This window comes from Triplophysa dalaica, chromosome 23, assembly GCF_015846415.1.
Source record: "Triplophysa dalaica isolate WHDGS20190420 chromosome 23, ASM1584641v1, whole genome shotgun sequence".
Classification (NCBI taxonomy): Eukaryota; Metazoa; Chordata; class Actinopteri; order Cypriniformes; family Nemacheilidae; genus Triplophysa; species Triplophysa dalaica.
In genome coordinates, this window is record NC_079564.1 from 13,031,903 (window position 1) to 13,050,717 (window position 18,815).

At 38.1% G+C, this 18,815-nt stretch overlaps 1 protein-coding gene across 1 annotated transcript; it reads right to left on the reverse strand.

The window, feature by feature from the left end:
• Positions 1-648: 648 nt before the first annotated feature.
• On the reverse strand, positions 649-18,575 carry trpc1 (transient receptor potential cation channel, subfamily C, member 1). The gene is made up of 13 exons (XM_056738852.1): positions 18,074-18,575; positions 17,216-17,370; positions 17,021-17,122; positions 16,602-16,804; positions 16,190-16,321; positions 15,288-15,483; positions 14,678-15,014; positions 6,291-6,430; positions 5,393-5,539; positions 3,988-4,178; positions 2,214-2,415; positions 1,174-1,368; positions 649-1,097 (listed from the first exon to the last, which is right to left on the reverse strand). Exons 1-13 carry the CDS (start codon positions 18,237-18,239, stop codon positions 870-872), a joined length of 2,394 nt encoding a protein of 797 aa, XP_056594830.1. The 5' UTR covers positions 18,240-18,575; the 3' UTR covers positions 649-869.
• Between the last annotated feature and the right edge of the window lie 240 nt (positions 18,576-18,815).

Consider the following 18,815-nt stretch of genomic DNA (forward strand, 5'->3'; position numbering starts at 1 on the left):
GTGTGTTTCAAATATGTCAATTGATCTGAATAGGAGATCTTGTTTAAAAAAAGCTAAATGTTGAAAGTATTTGGGTAGTTCACTTGGTCATGTTGGAACATCTGTTTCTCAAGCTGCCTGAGGCAAAGAGTGCACGTCTATGAAATGCACACACATTTAACTCATTGGTAAGAGCTTAAAGTCCCAGTGATATAAAACATGACAATGCCTATTTTTTCATGACATATTGGAGCGTTTATTGTAAAAATAGTTTATCAATGTGGGTATTTCTCTTTTCAAAAATCGTGTGCCCTCATAAACTTCGGTTAAACTCTGAAAATGCTCTTCCGTCCTGTAATGACTATCCATCTCCTAAATGACCTATGTTAGACGGCTTAGGCGGAGCATCCGTTAACTCCTCCCCTTCAGCAGGCAGTCTGCTGCCAGTTCCATTTCAAAGTGCAAGGGCTGTTTTAATACCTCCAATAAAATCACAGAGAAAGACGAAAGCCACGGCAACTATTTTTCTCATTTAAAATTCCATTTCGCTGAGAAATGCGTCAAAATACGGAAGTAAAAACTGATCGCAACTTCCGGTTCACGGGGACTTTAAAGAGCTTTTTTATGTAACTGTTTATCAATTCAGTTAATCCACATAAAACGTTTCTTCATAATAAATGTTGTTTATTGGAAAAGATTTATAGAACACTTTTTAGAAAACATGTAGGATGCAAGAATATTACATGACTTTTATGGTTCTGGAGGCGTTGGCGAATAATATACAGGGTGTAATACAATCCAGTAGAGTCCCAGGGCTTTTCTCCTCTTACATCTTCCAAAGAAACACAAGAAGACATTTGCCGAGCATGCTGAGCATTTACTAAAGTGGCTTAGCTTCTGGGGTAGAACATGCCGTATTTAGAGGTGCGGAAGCCCAGAAGGTCTCTCATTTCGTTGCGAAACTTGGACAGGTCTTGACGCAGATCGTTGAGGTTCTCCACCGTGGCCTGATCGGTGCTCTGCATCTTCTGCCGTGTGGACGTCAGGTAGCGGTGCACCAGACAGCACATGATCTTCTGATAGTTCTCATCTCTCTTCTGTTTGAGGTTCTTCCATTCCTGAAAACAACAGCAAGAAGGTGATTTTTACACTGTAAAGCATGCACAGCTTATAAAGCCGTCTGTGTGTCCGTACCTTGAGGCTGTTCTGTCTCTTGACTCTGCCTGTGGAGGTGTGGGAGCAGATCCATTTGCTTAAGCTGATCACCAGATAACACACAGTCTTCGGCGAGGGGAGAATGTTGAACGGTGGAGGCAGGGTGCACTTGTCATCGAAGTAGCTGAGCCACAGCTTGGCACGGGCAAACTTCCACTCCTTGTCTTCGTGGTTCTGCAAGCGAAAAAAAGATACCATAAGGAATGCTCTAGATTAAATCAAATGTATTGGTGTCTTATTTAAAGCTGCTGTACAAGAAAAACAACAACAAAAAGAAAACGTTAAAGAAACGTTGAATAAATAGAAATCGCATTGAAAAGTAATATGAATTAAATCCATGTAAAGATACACACAAATAGAGTATAATGCCCAGGTGATATCTAGATAGTGAGCAAGAGAGCATTTGCCGCCCTCACTAGGATTGATGTACTCATGACACTCAAATCTCAAACCTGTATGAAAGAAAGTCACCTGTGTGACGGAACACACAAGAAGATATTTGAAGAATGTTAGTAACCAAACAACATGGCCCCGATTGACTTCCATTGTATGGACACATTTCTCAAAATATCTTCCTTTGTGTTCTGCAGAAGAAAGGATCATATACAGGTTTTGAATAATAGGAGGGTAAATAAATGATAGACTTTAAAATTTTGTGGAAATGTCCCATTTACAAAGTTCACAACATCTTTTTGTAGAATAAAATCTTTTATACAACCGTTCTTTCTGGTTCTCGAATCTGATTGGCTGAGAGCCATGAGATATTCCACCAGTATGAGTATATTGCATTAATATCACTACAAAAGTATTGTATTTTTTATATGAATTCAGGAAAAACTTTATTTCACTTTAAAAAAAGTGTTTTAAATAAACTTCCCATAAACTCTTGGGTAAAATTCTGGCAAACACTGATCCTGCAACTGTTTTCGCTGTTAAAGTATATGATATACCCACCTTATACATTGAGTATAAATGTTTTGTTTAAAATCATACTTAAACACTTGAAAAAGGCCACTCACGGCGATTTGTCTGAAGCTCTTGTGCAACATAGCCACTAGGAGTTTGGTAAGAACGATGACTACAACAATGTTGTATGTGCCGACGATAAGAGCGCCAACGAATGAACGCAGCTCCTCTGTGTTGCTGATCCTCGTGACGAACAAAGCCACATGTGCCAGAGAGAAAATGTACCAAAACAGCGCATAACATGTTCCCATAAACCTGCAAAAGATAGAAATACTTGAGGTTAAAGATGTCTATTTAACCTTAAACGACATTTTTAGTGTTTCCTGTAGTTTAAGTCAGTCATAATTCAGTACCTAAGAGATGACGTATTTTTGTCGGCTAAACTGATGTAAGCCGGATGTGTGCGCCGCGCTGGTTCCCTTGACCGAAAGCCTAAGCATTTTTCCCATAGACTTTGGATGATCGCAAAAAATAAGCTCTGTGATTACAAATTATGTTTACACGTTTGTCTATCAAGATCATCTTTACAAATGAGACCAACATTTGTTACTTTTGAAGCCGAAATACAATCGGCAGAAGTGAAAAGCTAACACGATGCTATCAACAGACTAACGTAAATTACACTTAAGTGCACTTGATATCAACGTCACCACCACCAAGCCTCTGTCAACTCTTTCGAACTTTATTAAAAATGTGTTTCATTGTGGGTAATTACTCCGCGAATTAACTCTCATCTACATTTTGAGAGATTTGATTGTGCCCATGTTGCATTATTTGTAGAAAAATATGAACTTTGGCGAAAATTCACGCCGCGTTAACTTGCTCTAGTAGTGATGTCATTATGACGTTGCGAGCAGAGGCAGAGATCCCAAACAAATATAGAGGACAAAATCATTGTTGCTGTATGTGGATACCTGGAGCCAGTGTTCGAATTGAAACAAGTCTTTTGGGGGTCCCTCTCATAAGACTTTTTTTTGGTGGGGGTTAGTCTTTCAATATACAATTGATACAAAATTCACAATATATTTGATTATAATATGCATAACTATAAGCTATAATATATTTAAAACAGACTTACATAGAAGAACAGGCTTCTTTCACTGTCCTCCGCTAAGCGGTCTTTAGACATGGGGTGGGACGTTTCAAATTTTAAAGAGACATGACAACTAGCCCATAAACAAACTTGATATAAATTATTGTAAATAATTAATTCACAAAATTTACAAAACCATTGCATGTTTTAATCACAATTGTCCTTTTTACTCAAATACAAATATATGAGGGACCTTCCAATGTCCATTTTTTACTTCTTAAGGGGGGTCCCCAATGCCTTATGGGGATCCCGGATCCCCCCAGCCCCCCTTCAATTCGAACACTGCCTGGAGCTGTACAATACATCTTACTTTTATCGAAACAGAAATAAATAGGATCTTGCTTGGTAGAAAGTGAGTGAGGAGGTCGGACAATCTGGTAAATTGCTAAAAACGATCTTTATGCAATTTGAGCAATATATATATACAAGACTGAAGCCGCCAGGCAGAAGCCCCTCCAATGACGCGAATTTGCATCTGTGAATTTGACGCGCGATTGAAGCGAGTAACCTCAAAATGTTCAAGCATCCATCTACGCGAATAGCGCAAATCAACTGTGGATTCAAACGTGCCCCAAAACTGTTTTCTTTAAAATGTATTATTTTGAGTACAACAGACCAAAAACAACTGATAAAGTATTTCCTACAATGGGAATGTTTTATTTCAGACTTTATTTTGGCTGAAACAGAAAACGGGCTATCTGGTTAGTGTAAGTGAGATAAGAGAGATGAAGTACGTGTGAAACGTGTCGTTGCTCTGCCGCTGACAGAAGATGCCTTCGCAGTCTTTGCTTTCGTCTCTGCTTCTGGCTGGATCCTTCTGGTCCTTTCCATAGAGCTGTGTCAGGCCGATGGTGAAAGAGATGAGCACCAGCAGGAACAAGCCAAGAAACTTGCCAAACTCTTGAAGCATCTGACCCATGGAGATCTACAACCACACACAACATCAGACTTCTGGGCTTAAAAAATGATTTTGAGTAATACATTTCCAACAGAAAACTAGCATTGACTGCTTCACAAATGTTTGTTTGTTTCATTTTTGTGAACAGCTTTGCTATGTCTAGGTTTAAATATATATTTGTGTACACATTTATCTTTCAAGGATGATCAAACATGTTTTGGCGGAGTATCTAAACATGACATATTTACATTTTCTAAAACACACTTTTGTTTACATGTGCGATGTCATATTTAACCAACTTGATCAATTAGAAAACAACTGGTCACTGATAAACACAGCTCAGGTAAACAGGAGTTAAAACCATCAGTAGACAGACTCTTTCATGTGTCCTGTAGATGTTTACAGGTCTTTCCAGTGTAGGTCGAGGTCAGAAACATGATGTGCTGTGTGTTTGCATTGAAACACAGCCAGGATTTTTTGGGAATGCTTAACATAACCACCCATTAGACTGGATTCTTTTTTTAGTCACTCTTGACCACCTTGCAGCCATTTCTGTATCTCATATATTGTAGCATCTTTATTTAAACGTCTCTGATAGGATGCTGTTCATTTATGATTTTTTTTGGACGCCTAAAGATTCTGATGAAGCATTCTGTTTAGAAAACCGTGCAATGTTGTTGTTGGAACCATAGAAACATTGAAATGTATTTATTTATGTTTATCATGATTTAGCAACTGAAGTGTTTTAAATTCACGCGTGAATGTATTAAACACAAGTGACCCTTTTATGTTAAACTGAAATAAACTAGACACTTTTGGCAAACAAGAAAGCAGAAGGGAGTACATTTCTGAATCAGTTCATCATGACAAAGGGTGGGAATGACAAAGCAACCTCAAATATGTGGGGAGGTCTTCAACCAGTTATACAGTTCCCATTTAAAGAACATGAGTAGAGTGTCTGTTTGTGTGGGTCAATCTGAGCACGATTCTTGAGATGAGTATTTTTCCATACAACACAACCAGACGCTGATGTTAACCCGACCAGAGGAAAATAGAGACCCCTTCACACAGGAACTGTATATTTATATACTTCTCTGGAATTGCGTGATAAAGGTTCAAGTGCAGGGTGTTACGAAATCACTGGAAAAACAGCTTTATCTTAGACACAAAAGTTCCAAGGACTCTTGTAGTAACCGGATAAGAAAACTTGTAGCTGGATACTGTGATACTGTGGACATTACCTGTAAGGGCCCCAAGATGGAGCTGGTGGTGTACATGAAGAAGAGACGTAGATAACTCAGAACATTGGCAAAAGCAAAGAGACCCTCTGCGACCAGGATGGGATGAAAAGCGTCCCAGTTTTTTCTTTCAGTCTCTTCATTCTTAAACTATAGAAGTGGATAGATGAAAGTCAAAAAATAAACATGAATTATCCATGCCATCATTTAACATCTAAGACTATAGATATACACTGTATAAAATGTAGTTCAAATTCATTACATTTGTGTCAAATAACATTACATTTGTAGCTCAAATACAGGGGGCGCTAAATGCCTACATTTATTGACTTTAAGGGGTGATTCGCCGGAAATAAGTGTTTTTCTTTGTCTTTGGTGTGTTAGAAGTTGACCATGCATGTATTAGACATGTAAAATTGCAAAAATTTAAGTGTCGTAACAAAAGATGTATTTTATCTAGTAGCGAATGCTCACCCAGACCTGCCTGAAACACCTCGTGTAACCACACCCCGGCGAATCTACCTCAGTTCGTAACACGATTTGTAAATCGTAAAGTAAAACTTGTAAATCTCATTATACCGTCGCCGGTGCAGCCTGTTTTCCGAATATGGCAAGAGGCGTTACATTTCCGTGCAGTTTTCGACCAATCACTACACACTAGTGAACTGGCCAATCATAGCACAACTTGCTTTTAAGAGCGATGAGCTTTGTAAAATATCACCGCGTTTCAGAGAGGCGGGGCAAAGAGGAGATACAAACATGCACGGTATGTGGAAAATACAGCGATTTTTTTACCTTAAATCGTACACATTGTATTACATTTAAAGCAAACAACAATATTTGTTTTAGCCGTGCCAAATAACCATTTTATAAGTGTTGTCAAATGTTGTGAAACTGATACCTTGCTGTGAGCCACCACTTTTAAGACAAATGTGGCCAAATAAAGTGAGTTCATGATGAAACTCAGCTGGTTCCGGGACTCCTCAAGGAAATCCTCTAAGCCTTCATACCACAGGCGCTTCACATCCGACCACACCATTCCTACAGAGAGAAGAGTTTACATTAAATGTATAGTAAGACATAAATAACTGCAGATTTTACTGGGGCCATATTACATTTTGTAATAGTAAACATTTTGCAGAAAATATATGAAAGTATATACTGTAAATTATTCAAATATATAAAACATTTAAACATATTATAATAGCATACATGATACACTTAGGCCTATCCTTCATTTATGTACATTCATAGTTAATACATTTTGATCCAATTAAAAAGTTTAAATTAATAAACATGAATGTATCAAACAGTCAAATAGTGAAGAGTAGTCTTTAATACTCTCTAAAAACTCTCTGTCATTTTAAAATGGACAAACCCAATTGTTGGGTTAAATTAACCCCCCAAAAAGTTAACTGGGTTAAAATAACATCTAACATTTTAAGAGTGTATATTTAATAATAATGATTGGAATCTTTAAGAATCGGCTGAAAACACATCTCTTCCGTCAGCACCTGACCAATCATTTCTGATTTCTATATTTTTTCTACAATATAAAAAAAGCATGCTTAGATAAACTAAACTTAGCTCTGTAAATTGTAGTAGGCTTTATGGGACATGTTTATATTGCACATATGCTTTTTGTTGTCCTAATGTTGAACCATCTGCTTCCAGTGTTTACCCAACTTCGCTTTGAATAAAAACGTCTGTTAAATGACTAATGTAAATGTAATAATAAAATATTGAATTAACCATTGTGTGGTTTTCAAGTCCTGCGACCTGTCTTCAATGTTTGGGAATGAAAAGATGATGCAACAAATAGATTTTTAAAATTTCTCTACGTTAAACATAATGTTTTCACTCACATCATATATTTTTCATTTTAGTGCATTTTTATTATGAACAGCCATTCATAATAATGTTAGCCATCTATGCTAGTTTGTAATTGGGATTGTTAACATCTATAAAGTATTTTTACAAACATTTTATGGATGTATTTTATAAATAAAAAAAGGAGTAATCCTGGTTGTCCACTAGCCCTGTAAACATTGTAACAAGAACACTTTAAAGGGTCAATAGATAACCGTGACAAGTGAAATGCGTCATCATGCCAGATGGTATTGCTACCATCCCTCATATCAATAACGTGTTTTATGATTTCAACAGCAACTGACTTGAGTAACTGGAAAGAGTCACGGAAAGCCCTTTTAGAAGGACCGCCTGCAACCTTTAGCCAAAAAAACACGATGCTGATGCTAACACCAGTACAGGAAATAAGACCATAGGGTGTTTCTTTACTGGATGTCAATGGAAGAGAATCTTCACTACTCCAAATAAGTCGCTTTTGTGAGGACAGCTGACCTGTCCATGTTGAACATGTTTCACACCAAACAATACTTTGTAGGGAACCAGATGTTGATTTAACTATTATAAATGTTTATTTTTTAAGAGAAGGCAGAGTAGCGAATGTTGCAACAGGCAGGACTCGCATACGGCATTATCATTGAATTCAATAGTATTGAATGGTGGATTAAGGGTTTTAGCAGTTATGAGAAAACTTGAATTGTAATAACTATAACTGCGTGTATCCATATCACGCTGATGCAGTTTTATAAAAAAAGATGCAAGTAATGTAAAATTTGATATTGTTTATTTTGTTGTTGAATGAAAATAAAAGGTTTCAATAAATATTTGAACTGTGACTGCTGCATTGATCATGACAATGCAATTGAATGAATGAGGTAAAATAAACAAAGAAATAAATAAACAGGTAGGCTATGGTTTCTGTGCCTTCCAGATTTCAAGAAATAAATTACATTTACAATCACGGTCATGTGGTCTATTTTCAAACGATAACAATACCAGGATAACCAACAAAATCTCTTTTCTTGTGCAATATATTAACTGATGATATGAATAAACAAATCCACACGAAACTGTGCCACGTAGACTGTTACAGACTGCTGTAAAACTGAACTCCGGCCACAGATGCCACTGCCATAATATGATTGGCTGAGGGTGCCTCACATTATCCATGGTAGCTGCCGTTACTCTTTCTCCTATGGTAAGTATTACAGACCCTCTCCCCCCTTCCTACCCACACACCCCTCCACCCCCAAACCAAGACGATGCTTTCACCCTGGCTGTCTATTTACCTTGCAACATGATGTGAAAACAGTCTGCTCTGGGTGTAAATAGAGAGATACATTTAATGTTTATGCGTGTGACATTTCGTCTAAGAGCGATTTCTATCTGAGAAATACAATATAATACAATGTTTATTTATATAGCACATTTAAAACAATAAAGGTCGACCAAAGTGCTGTACAGGGTATGGAAGACAAAACAGGTCAATAAAATTCTAAGCAATAAAACACAGACTATTAAAACATTCACTGTAATAAAGTTCATCATCAGGTCACAGAATATTAAATGCCAAGGAGAAGAAATACGTTGTAAGAGTAGACTTAAAAATAGATAAAGTTCTGATGTGGACTTAGAGACTATTCCACAACTGAAAAAAGCACAATCACCTTTTCATCACCTCAAATGATGAAAAGTGTTTGAGACTTTGTGTCTGTCTTCTTATCAACGTGCCCCAAACAAACTTTATTTTTGTGTGTTCTTATGACCTGGTATTGAATGTTTTGGTTTGTGATCTTTACGACCCATTGTTGTGTCCCCGCTGTCTCTGCATGGTATCCTCTCACACCACCTGGCAAAAGGTGGTTCCAGCCGGCTAGCCCTTGCCTGTCTACCAAGACAGTGTGAAACCTGTCTGCTGGGGTTGTGTTAATAATTAAGAGAAATAAATGTGTCTGGCGTTTCTTTGAAGAGTGAGTTGGTTCCAGGTTTAAGACTTTTATCTGCCAAATGATGAAAGTGTTTGAGACTTTGGTCTGCATCAATGTGCCATAAACTACCTTTTAATCAGAGGACATTTCACGATTTGTTCTTCATGGTCATGAAAGAGTGAGTGAGTTTTTGTTGGACTAAACAAGGCAATCTGCTATGAAAAAGGTTTAGTGTCCAAAGGTTAATTCAAGATTAATTTAACAAATGTCTTTTTCATTCAGTCAGATTTTGTTCTGCCTGTGCAAGATGTCAGGGGTGTCTGCCAGGCATGTAGTGCAAGTACATTACTGGTCAGCATTCTTAAGAGCGGTCGCCAATTAGCTTTTGATTAAAGAATGTTCTCTGTGCCTGTGCGAAGAAGGCAATCAAAATGTCAAAGTCAATGTCTGCAACAAAGGCAGATATTCTTGGCTGATTTTTTTGATCGTCACTTTAAAAACCAAACATGTCAAAATCTGGTTTAGCGTTTAACTTTTAAACCAGAAATTATGAAAAACATGAAAATATCTTAATCTCCAATTTGTTTAGTTCTACACGGTTTATTTAATAAATATTAGTTTGAGATGATATTTCAAGATCTAAAATAAGGATGGGGGTATCCCTAAGTTTAGATCTAACCCTTGGTTAAAATACAATTGTTTAGCATTCTTTTCAAAATTCAAGATTAATGACAAATAAGAAAAACAGTCTATTAACTTCTTCGTATCCGGTTGAGTACAGACTGTGTCACAGTGATGTTTTTTATGTAGTTTCTGTTAAATAAATTGTAGCTAAGGATTTATTTATGTTAATAGGTGAAGAGTTTTTTGGGGGGGACCGCCTCAACACTCCCACATCAGCTTTTCACAGCTTAACTCCTGAGACTGCCATGAGACTAGAGTAACTGTTTATTTTTAGCATCAAACCTCTCCATCGCCATATTTTGTGTTATGGGCAATTCCTGCTCAGAGAATGAATTTGTAATGAATATATTGAACCATCTTTTTATATTTTACTGAACCCTTGTTGATAGAATATAAATATCAAAAAATGTCAGTCTATGAAAAAAAAATATATAAAAAAAGGGAAATAAAAAAAAAGTGTTACAAAAAAAGGACGCGTTCTTTGGGAGACGATTAACTTTGTAGGATTTCTGTAAAATAAAATGCACAATCCTGAAGCAATAATACCCTATGAATGGAGAGGGGATTACTCTTTATAGAACATGAAATAGGTACTTTATATTAATATTAATAGCGTTATGGATGTGACAATCCTGAAAATGGCACTAACCTGACTATGAAAAATTATGCACTAAATATAGAACAAATGCTTTACAAATTTCAAGAGAGATCTCACATGGGTATTGTTTTTAAGGACCCCGTATTTTTCTCTGTTTAAAATGCTTTTTATGTTTTTCCAGACAGATCTGATAGATTGTGTACCGGATTGTGAATTTCACAAGTGGTAAATGTAGTTACAATTAAGATTCTTTTTTATATGTAAAAATCTATACTTAAAATTGAAATAATTTTACCAATTAACAAAAATGGCATTAGCATGCAGGAAAATGTGCAACTTATGCAGACAACCTGTCCGTGAAATGCTGAAAATGGGGTTTTAAATGTTTAAAAAACATAAAGAGACCCCAAGATAGATGTGCTTTGGTTTGAGCTCTTAGAAAGTTCTTCATTTAAAAGAATTGGACATTACCTCTAGTTATAGCCTAGCTTTATCTGATTCAGACAAATGTTTTGGGTGTTTTCATATTCTTTTCTTGATTGCTTTATACTGGCAACCATGCATATCAGTAGCATTTCAATTTAGCTTCACCTTATGTCTTTTAGACAAATGGTAAATCCATGTGCATTACCCAATCCTAATCTTGCGTGTTACTTAAGGAAAGCAAGAAATATACCTATATACATTGTGTCATGATCCTGCCACACCTAATCATGCTTTTCTAGTCTTGTGGCAGGGTCATGACATTCTCACGTGTTTTGTGTATGAGCGCATGGTCATTGTTTGTTTATGATGGCAATGCGTTCTCCTATCTTGTCTCCTGAACCCACCTCCTTGTTTCCTCATTTAGCCTTTGTGTGACGTACCACTTGGGTTCTTCTCTCTCTTGGCCACCAACCCTGACATAACGAAACAGCCCATACTGAGGCGAGCAGGCAGCCATAGACACCACTCTATCCCCGGACTGATCCCACCAAGCCCATCAGCTTTTTGGCCTCCGCCAGAAGGATAGCGTCGTGCGGGTCTTTGCTCGGGAGTTCCTGGCAGCTATAGGGACCGACTAAAGTGAGGCAGAGCTCAAGGTAGTTTTTAACTACTGCCTCACTGAGCCCCTCAAGCCCTCTGCGACGAAAATGCTGAGGCCCCTGGGATTTGGGAGCCCTGGCCCTTAGTCCCAGCCTGGGCATCCTCCCCGTTAGCTACCGTCCCGGAGGACTGCGTCCTGGCGACCGTCACCCTGGAGGGCTCAGCCCCAACCGCCCCAAGCTCCACTGGTCCTGGCCCAGACCTCTCGTTTCCACAACAACATGCGTGGAACGTGATTGGTCGAGAAGGCTCAAGCTCGAAAAAATTAAATGCCAACCGAAATGCCCGCTGGAGCATAGTTTTGTATAAATGTAAGTTTCATTTCCACTTTCATTAACTTTTGATTTCATATCTAGCGAGAAACATATATTGTAGTTTTTAAATATGTGATTGACAATAACAAAGGCGCTCTTTGTTTATAATTCAAATAGAATTCTTTTATGCTACCAATGAAGCCTGTCTCTCTAAGATGCCTCTGTGCACAAATGCTATCTTTGAACATTGCCGGCTGCTATTTGTAACCACAACGAATATTGGGTTCGGGCTAATACCGAGCCCGGAGTCCTCTCCCAGGACAGCACGCCTAAATACGCATACCTTTTAACCTGCTCTTGAATCATCTATTGATAAATATTGTGCGCATTGACTCATGCGTATTTGAATTCATATGAAATAAAATGTATTCACATAATTCACATATAGCCTACTGGGCTAGGGACTCAGGTTGAATGACGCGAGTAGGCGTGACTTCAGCGCCCCCATCGTTTGAGAGTCCAAAGAGTGTCATAAATGTACACAGGATGAACGATCAAAGGGTCAAAAATATTTTCTTCTAGCGTCTCTTCAACTTTAAAGAAAAAAGAGTAAAGCAAAATGAAAAATTAACTAAATGCCATTAGCAAGAAATTATTGTGCTATTAACATGACACAGACTGCTAGATGTGTTCCCCACTTCTGCTGCATGAAGCATTATCTGTGTAATTTATCAGTCATACTAATGGACAGTCATTCTAATGGTCATACTAAAGATTTATACGTATTCTCGGATATGATGCACCAGTGCATCCACGATCATCATTTGAGTTTATACATTCATACACTCACTTATGTGGATTTCTCTTGATTGATATAAATGAAGTCTACACAAAATCAACATGACTCTACGGTCTTATGAAAGGTCCTCACTCTGCGGGGTATGATTTATCATTACAAGATATTTCAAATTAGAAAAAAAGTCTTATATTGTTTCCACGGGCGCCATATAGAGGGGAAAAGTGAGGACAATTCCAAGGGCCAATGGCTGGCAGGGGCCCAAAAAATTGGTAAAAACGAATATAAAATTATTAAACCATCATCATTCAGTATATATATTTATATAATAATAAAATTAATGATCTCTATGTTTTTGGCAGTAAAAGTAAAAAATCCCCATTGATCAAAAAGTAAACATCCATATTGACCCCTGTATCTGCATGAAATGGCTTGGTCCTGCCTTAGCGCGCTCAGTGACGGTGTTTAGTTGCAGTCAGTAGATGCGCCAGAACTACAGTGACCACAATGTTGCCTAGTAACGTCAAATCAAAATCTGGTTTTCAAAATAGGAAAGAGAGAAAAGAGAGACAAAGGAAAGGGTGTCAAACTGTAACCAAATTTTCACCAAGAAAGGTGGGTAGCCTATAGCAGTGGTTCTCAACTCTTGCCCATGAGATCCACTTTCCTGCCGAGTTTAGCACCAACTCTGATAAAACACGTGAAAAGCAACACCTAGCAACAGACTAGTGTTGGCCTACATTTAATCACCATTTAATCAGTGCAGGGAAACGTTTAGCACTATAATAACCCTGGTGGGGAAATTCTATTTTACATGTCCACTTTATTTTCTTGTTGGCACATACACTCACCTAAAGGATTATTAGGAACACCATACTAATACTGTGTTTGACCCCCTTTTCGCCTTCAGAACTGCCTTAATTCTACGTGGCATTGATTCAACAAGGTGCTGAAAGCATTCTTTAGAAATGTTGGCCCATATTGATAGGATAGCATCTTGCAGTTGATGGAGATTTGTGGGATGCACGAAGCTCCCGTTCCACCACATCCCAAAGATGCAAAGATGGGTTGAGATCTGGTGACTGTGGGGGCCATTTTAGTACAGTGAACTCATTGTCATGTTCAAGAAACCAATTTGAAATGATTGGAGCTTTGTGACATGGTGCATTATCCTGCTGGAAGTAGCCATCAGAGGATGGGTACATGGTGGTCATAAAGGGATGGACATGGTCAGAAACAATGCTCAGGTAGGCCATGGCATTTAAACGATGCCCAAATGGCACTAAGGGGCCTAAAGTGTGCCAAGAAAACATCCCCCACACCATTACACCACCACCATAATTGCATTAATGAGAAATCGAACAGGTGTTCCTAATAATCCTTTAGGTGAGTGTATGTGCAGCTACTTAAAAAAATTGGCCGTTTTAATTGTTTTGAGAGGATGATGTTAATTTTTAAGTTTGTTCGTTTTTCTTTTTTTAAATCTTTCATTAATAATTACAATAATAAATAATAATAATTTGGGCTCTTCTGTCTGGAAGAGATTTATAACAAAATGTCCATGAAAGAGTTTGGTACCTTTCACCATTCCAAGCCAGTACCGATCAACATCCCACCCCTTCTGTGACCCATGGTTTGTCTGTACGTTTAAGAGCCAGTGAGCAATAGACTTTCAAAATAAAATACTGTAATACTGCATTAATGAATGATAAAACAATTGTCTGCATTAATTAATTCACGTGTTAACTTGCCCAGCACTAATATTTACACAGTTATCTGTAAAGATTTTACAGGTTTTCTCAGCATATACACATTATTTTACCTTTATATTTGTCGCTATCAGCAATGTTTAATTGTTATGTTTAGAACTATTATTATCCATTTTTTTTCTTTAAAAACCTGTTGACTTTTGAGTCCTTGCTTTAGTATACCAATGGTTTTAAAAAAACACTATTTTATTTCCTATCTTTCCTTAAAGATTACTTAGATATTTTAAAACCTAATAATGCAGATTAGAAGCAACCTTTCACAGAGTACGCCTCTTCTCGCTAGCAGGAGAAAATATTCTATACTCACCGAAAATCCAGAGGATAAGAAGGTAGTCAATCAGTTCTAAAGCAGGACCCATGGTATTCTTCTTGTCCTCATTGTAGACCAGTGAGTACAGGTTTAGGAGCAGGAGAAAGGTGAAGTAAGAGGCGCTGTGAATGATGAACTTCACGAAGGGTGTGTGGATGACCTGACCCACGCGGGATCGAGGTCCAAACAGGTAACAGACGGACAGCAGCGGCCACAGTAGAGCCACTGTCAAAACAGACAGGATCTTTAAGCACGTGTGCTTACGGCGGTAGCTTGCCATCTCTCCGAACCACACTGTGTTCAGGAACTGCTGGCAGTTGGACTGGGCCACGAACTGTGCCGGATGGAGAAAAAAATTAGAAAACATTAGACAAACTATTGAAAAGGAGCACTGGGAATTGATCCTATATCTATTCACCCAAATTCATAATTGATTGTTTAGAATATGACGATAATTGCTACACATAAAATCAAGAAGTGAGACTTCATCATACATTACACAAAGGTGCATTAGGTGTCAGTGTCATGCAGTTTCACATTAAAACTTTGTGGGTTGAACAAGTTAATCCTGTCTGTTAGATGCATGATAACACTGTAAACCTCTAACCTCCTTCTGGTTGTATTTGATGGCCAGTTTGAGTCGACTGAGGTTCATGCGCTCCTCCATCAGGCCTCTCTTGTTTATGTGGTCTTCGCTGGATGTGTGGTTCAGTATGACCTCCAGTTCACGAGAGTTTCGGGCCTGAGCCAGCAGGTCCTTGGCAAACATCTTGCACTGCTTGGCAAGTTCTTCATAATCATTTCTTTAACACAAACCAAACCCAGTTTGAGCACTAAAAGCAAATGTCCTGTACATGTAGGCCTACCTTATAAACCACTTCACAAGATTTAAACACTGGTCCAGCGTGACCTATGGTTTCAGTAATTTTCCGGTTAAATTTTACATTTATAATGAAATCTTAAAAATATTTGTTTAGCTTATTGTAGCTTGCATTTTGTTCAAACGTTTGTGTCGTGTTAAAGAAGCGTTTAACCGGTGTTGTTTACATCTTCCGAAGTGGTCTATATCAGTGGGTCTGATATTGACTTTTTCATCATAAGGCCCCCTTTGTGTAGAGTCTAGAGTGGATCTCCGAATCCAGCATGGCGAAACGCAAGCCCGCCATTACAGGGGCGACTCTGGGGGAAGGCGCTGCGAACTGTGTTTGGTTTTGTATTCTGTGTTCTTATTTTGCCTGTGTTCCCACATTAGTTTCCCTTGTCACTGATTCGTTCGATTGTACTTAAGCCGTGTGTTTGCCTGTGTTCATAGTTTGGTTTAAAGTTGATGTTGTCTCTATCTGGATTTACTATTAAAGCTCTACCTCTGGAATTATTCTTTGTCGTGCGCTTTGTACACACCTTTCCGTGACAGTAAGCATGCTTCGGATAAAAGCATCTGTCCGATGCAGGAATATAAATGAGAACAAATCTCTGCTTTCACTCTCATCACCATCACTCTGTCATTACCGAAACTCCACTTCCACCAGGCTAAGCTCTCTCAGGTCAGCGCTGAGCTCAAATGCTCGGAGTATGGGGTCTTCTTCTGTAAGCATGATCAAGGATGGGCTGGCAAGGCATCGGTAGATATCTAGACGAAACCTGCAGGAGACAGGGAAGAAAAACATAACTATACATGCTTTGTAGATGATATTTCATTTAATTGCTCAGATGATACGAAAAATCCTTACTGCAGGATTTATATAAAGTCAGGGGGCGTGATTCATGAACTTTGCCAAATTAGAAACGTACCTTGACAGTTATAGTTTTATATATACAAATCCATAAATCTATGCGCAAACTACTCCCAAAAACAGCTTTTTAAATTCCATAAGGCAATAAACCTATCATTCACTAAAGGATTTGTTTATAGAGTAGTTGCCTTGAGTGGCGGAGGCTGTCCTTTTTGTTCTTGGCATTACAGAGGGTGCACTCGCAGCCTACAGCGTGAGGTCGGGGAAGCGAGATGTCTTGCTTTAACAGCATGGTCAGAATCTCATAATTGTTCCTGTGGGCAGCGAGAATGACTGGAGCGACATCCATAGTGGTCGAGTACTCAGGGTTTTGGATGCGCTGCATTAATTTCTAGAAAGCAGAAACACAGAGGATCCAGTTTAACAATGTGAATTCAGGTTCAAGAATCAATCTCAGTTTTCCTTGCACTGCAGCATTATAGACAGCAAACACAATTTATAAGTCCGAAATATAACATATACAAAGCATATATTTTATGTTTTTTTATGTAAAATGATGGGGGGAAACATTGATGGATATGTAAAAAAAATAGTCAGAGAAACTAACCGCAATAGAAGGCTTAGAGGAACGCCTGGGCCGATGGTTGAGCAGGATATCAACAGCTCCTACAACTTCTGAATCAATAGCCACTAATAATGCGTCTGTTGCCTGCACAAACACATAAACACAGGCATCTCAAATAAACAGACCGCTTTCATCTAACACATTATTTAACCTCTGAGAACATGGGTGGGTGCCTACCTGGCAGCCATGATCTAATAGCAACTGAAGAATGTCTAGATTCTCATTTTCAATCGAAATGGTGACAGCATCTCTACCCAGCACATCTACACAGTTGATGTTGAATTCGCCATGTCGCTTCTCCTCGAGAAGTTTCTTCACCATATAGTAGTCACCTGAAAAACAATACATCAGTGCTGCCCTTATGTATACAATTCAGCTAAAACGGTCAGGGGGCTGTGATGGAAACAAACACAGCCCTCAAGCCATGTGGAGAATTTCTTTATATGGTAAGAGTGGCTCCAAACTGACTCCTGCCTGCACAATGTAACCAGAGGAAAGTCTAATTCAGTCCTTTATTCAGTTAATATACACGTGTCTGGATGTTTGCAAATGTTTACTGGAAATTTTGAAACTAAATGTTTTCAAATAAACAAACTAACATTAGACATTGCATATGGCAGCAAAGATTTTCGAAGGATTTTATAGCACTTAACCTGTATAATTGCATTATTTTAAAAGAAGAAGAAAAAAACATCAAAAACATCAAGGATTCGGTCCAACTGTTAAGTCATTTAACAATAATAAGTTATAATTTTGCTCTATAATTCAATGATATTTAAATGACATGACATTTAAAGTGTGTTCAAATACTTATTTACCCAACTGTATAAAAGAAAATGTATATTCCAGGTTCTTCACTAATTTAAAATCATTTTTGTTTTTGCAATGCTATTATCATTGTTTAACAATTACAAAATATCTATTTGTTCAACTATTTTCAACATGATCTATCTCTTTGTATTTCAGGTGTATGTTAGTGAAAACAACTATGAAATCATGTGAAAAAATATTCCACTACACGACACGTGAACTCACCCTTCTCGCAGGCCAGCAGAAAGAGCTTCTCATCTAAAGTAGTCTCCTCCTTCACCTCTCTGACGTCCTTTAACGCCAGATATTTATCCGGAGAGGACGCGTCCGTGCCCTGATATAGAGCAGCCATTATAACAGAGAGAGAATACGGCAAAGCACTGATGTGCATCCCACTGAACACTGTTACACCTTTATACGCATGAAACCACCGAAATCCCAATACTGAACGTGTAATACAACCGCCGATCAATCGTCATATAAAGGATGCTCCGCTCTCTGATAAGGCCTTGCTTATAAACGACAGATATTGACTCTTTTATCATCTGAATAAGATCCAGGGCTCAGCCTCTGCGTATGGCACGGTAGCGAAATCATTAATCGGTATATATGACGAGAATCTAACGATGTCCATAACCACATCCCCACCAAACGATAATAAACGTAAGAACAGACCGAAGCATCGCGATGTAATGTGTTGCTCTGGTGCTGATGGTGCTGGGAATGCGCATGCGCGCTCACCACCGATGAGCATCTGTTGTTACATAAGATGTGGATGTCCGTTTACTTTAATTTGTAGTACAACCTAGTATCCACAAATTTGCTCTAATAAGTGTAGTTTAAATAAAGAATTGTAACCTTTTGTCAGATTGATGACTATTTATATACACACTTGTGTTTTCAAGTTTACTATGCTTCTAACCGTTAATAATGGACTAAGTATTTACCAGTAAAGTGATTTTATTTT

Excerpts from the sequence above, each read along its gene's own strand:
- trpc1 (XM_056738852.1), bottom strand. The coding sequence starts at position 18,239 with ATGCACATCAGTGCTTTGCCGTATTCTCTCTCTGTTATAATGGCTGCT. Across the intron at positions 17,123-17,215 it reads TATTAGATCATGGCTGCCAG|GCAACAGACGCATTATTAGT; the intron begins GTAGGCACCCAC and ends GTGTTTGTGCAG. Across the intron at positions 15,015-15,287 it reads TCAAATACAACCAGAAGGAG|TTCGTGGCCCAGTCCAACTG; the intron begins GTTAGAGGTTTA and ends CATCCGGCACAG.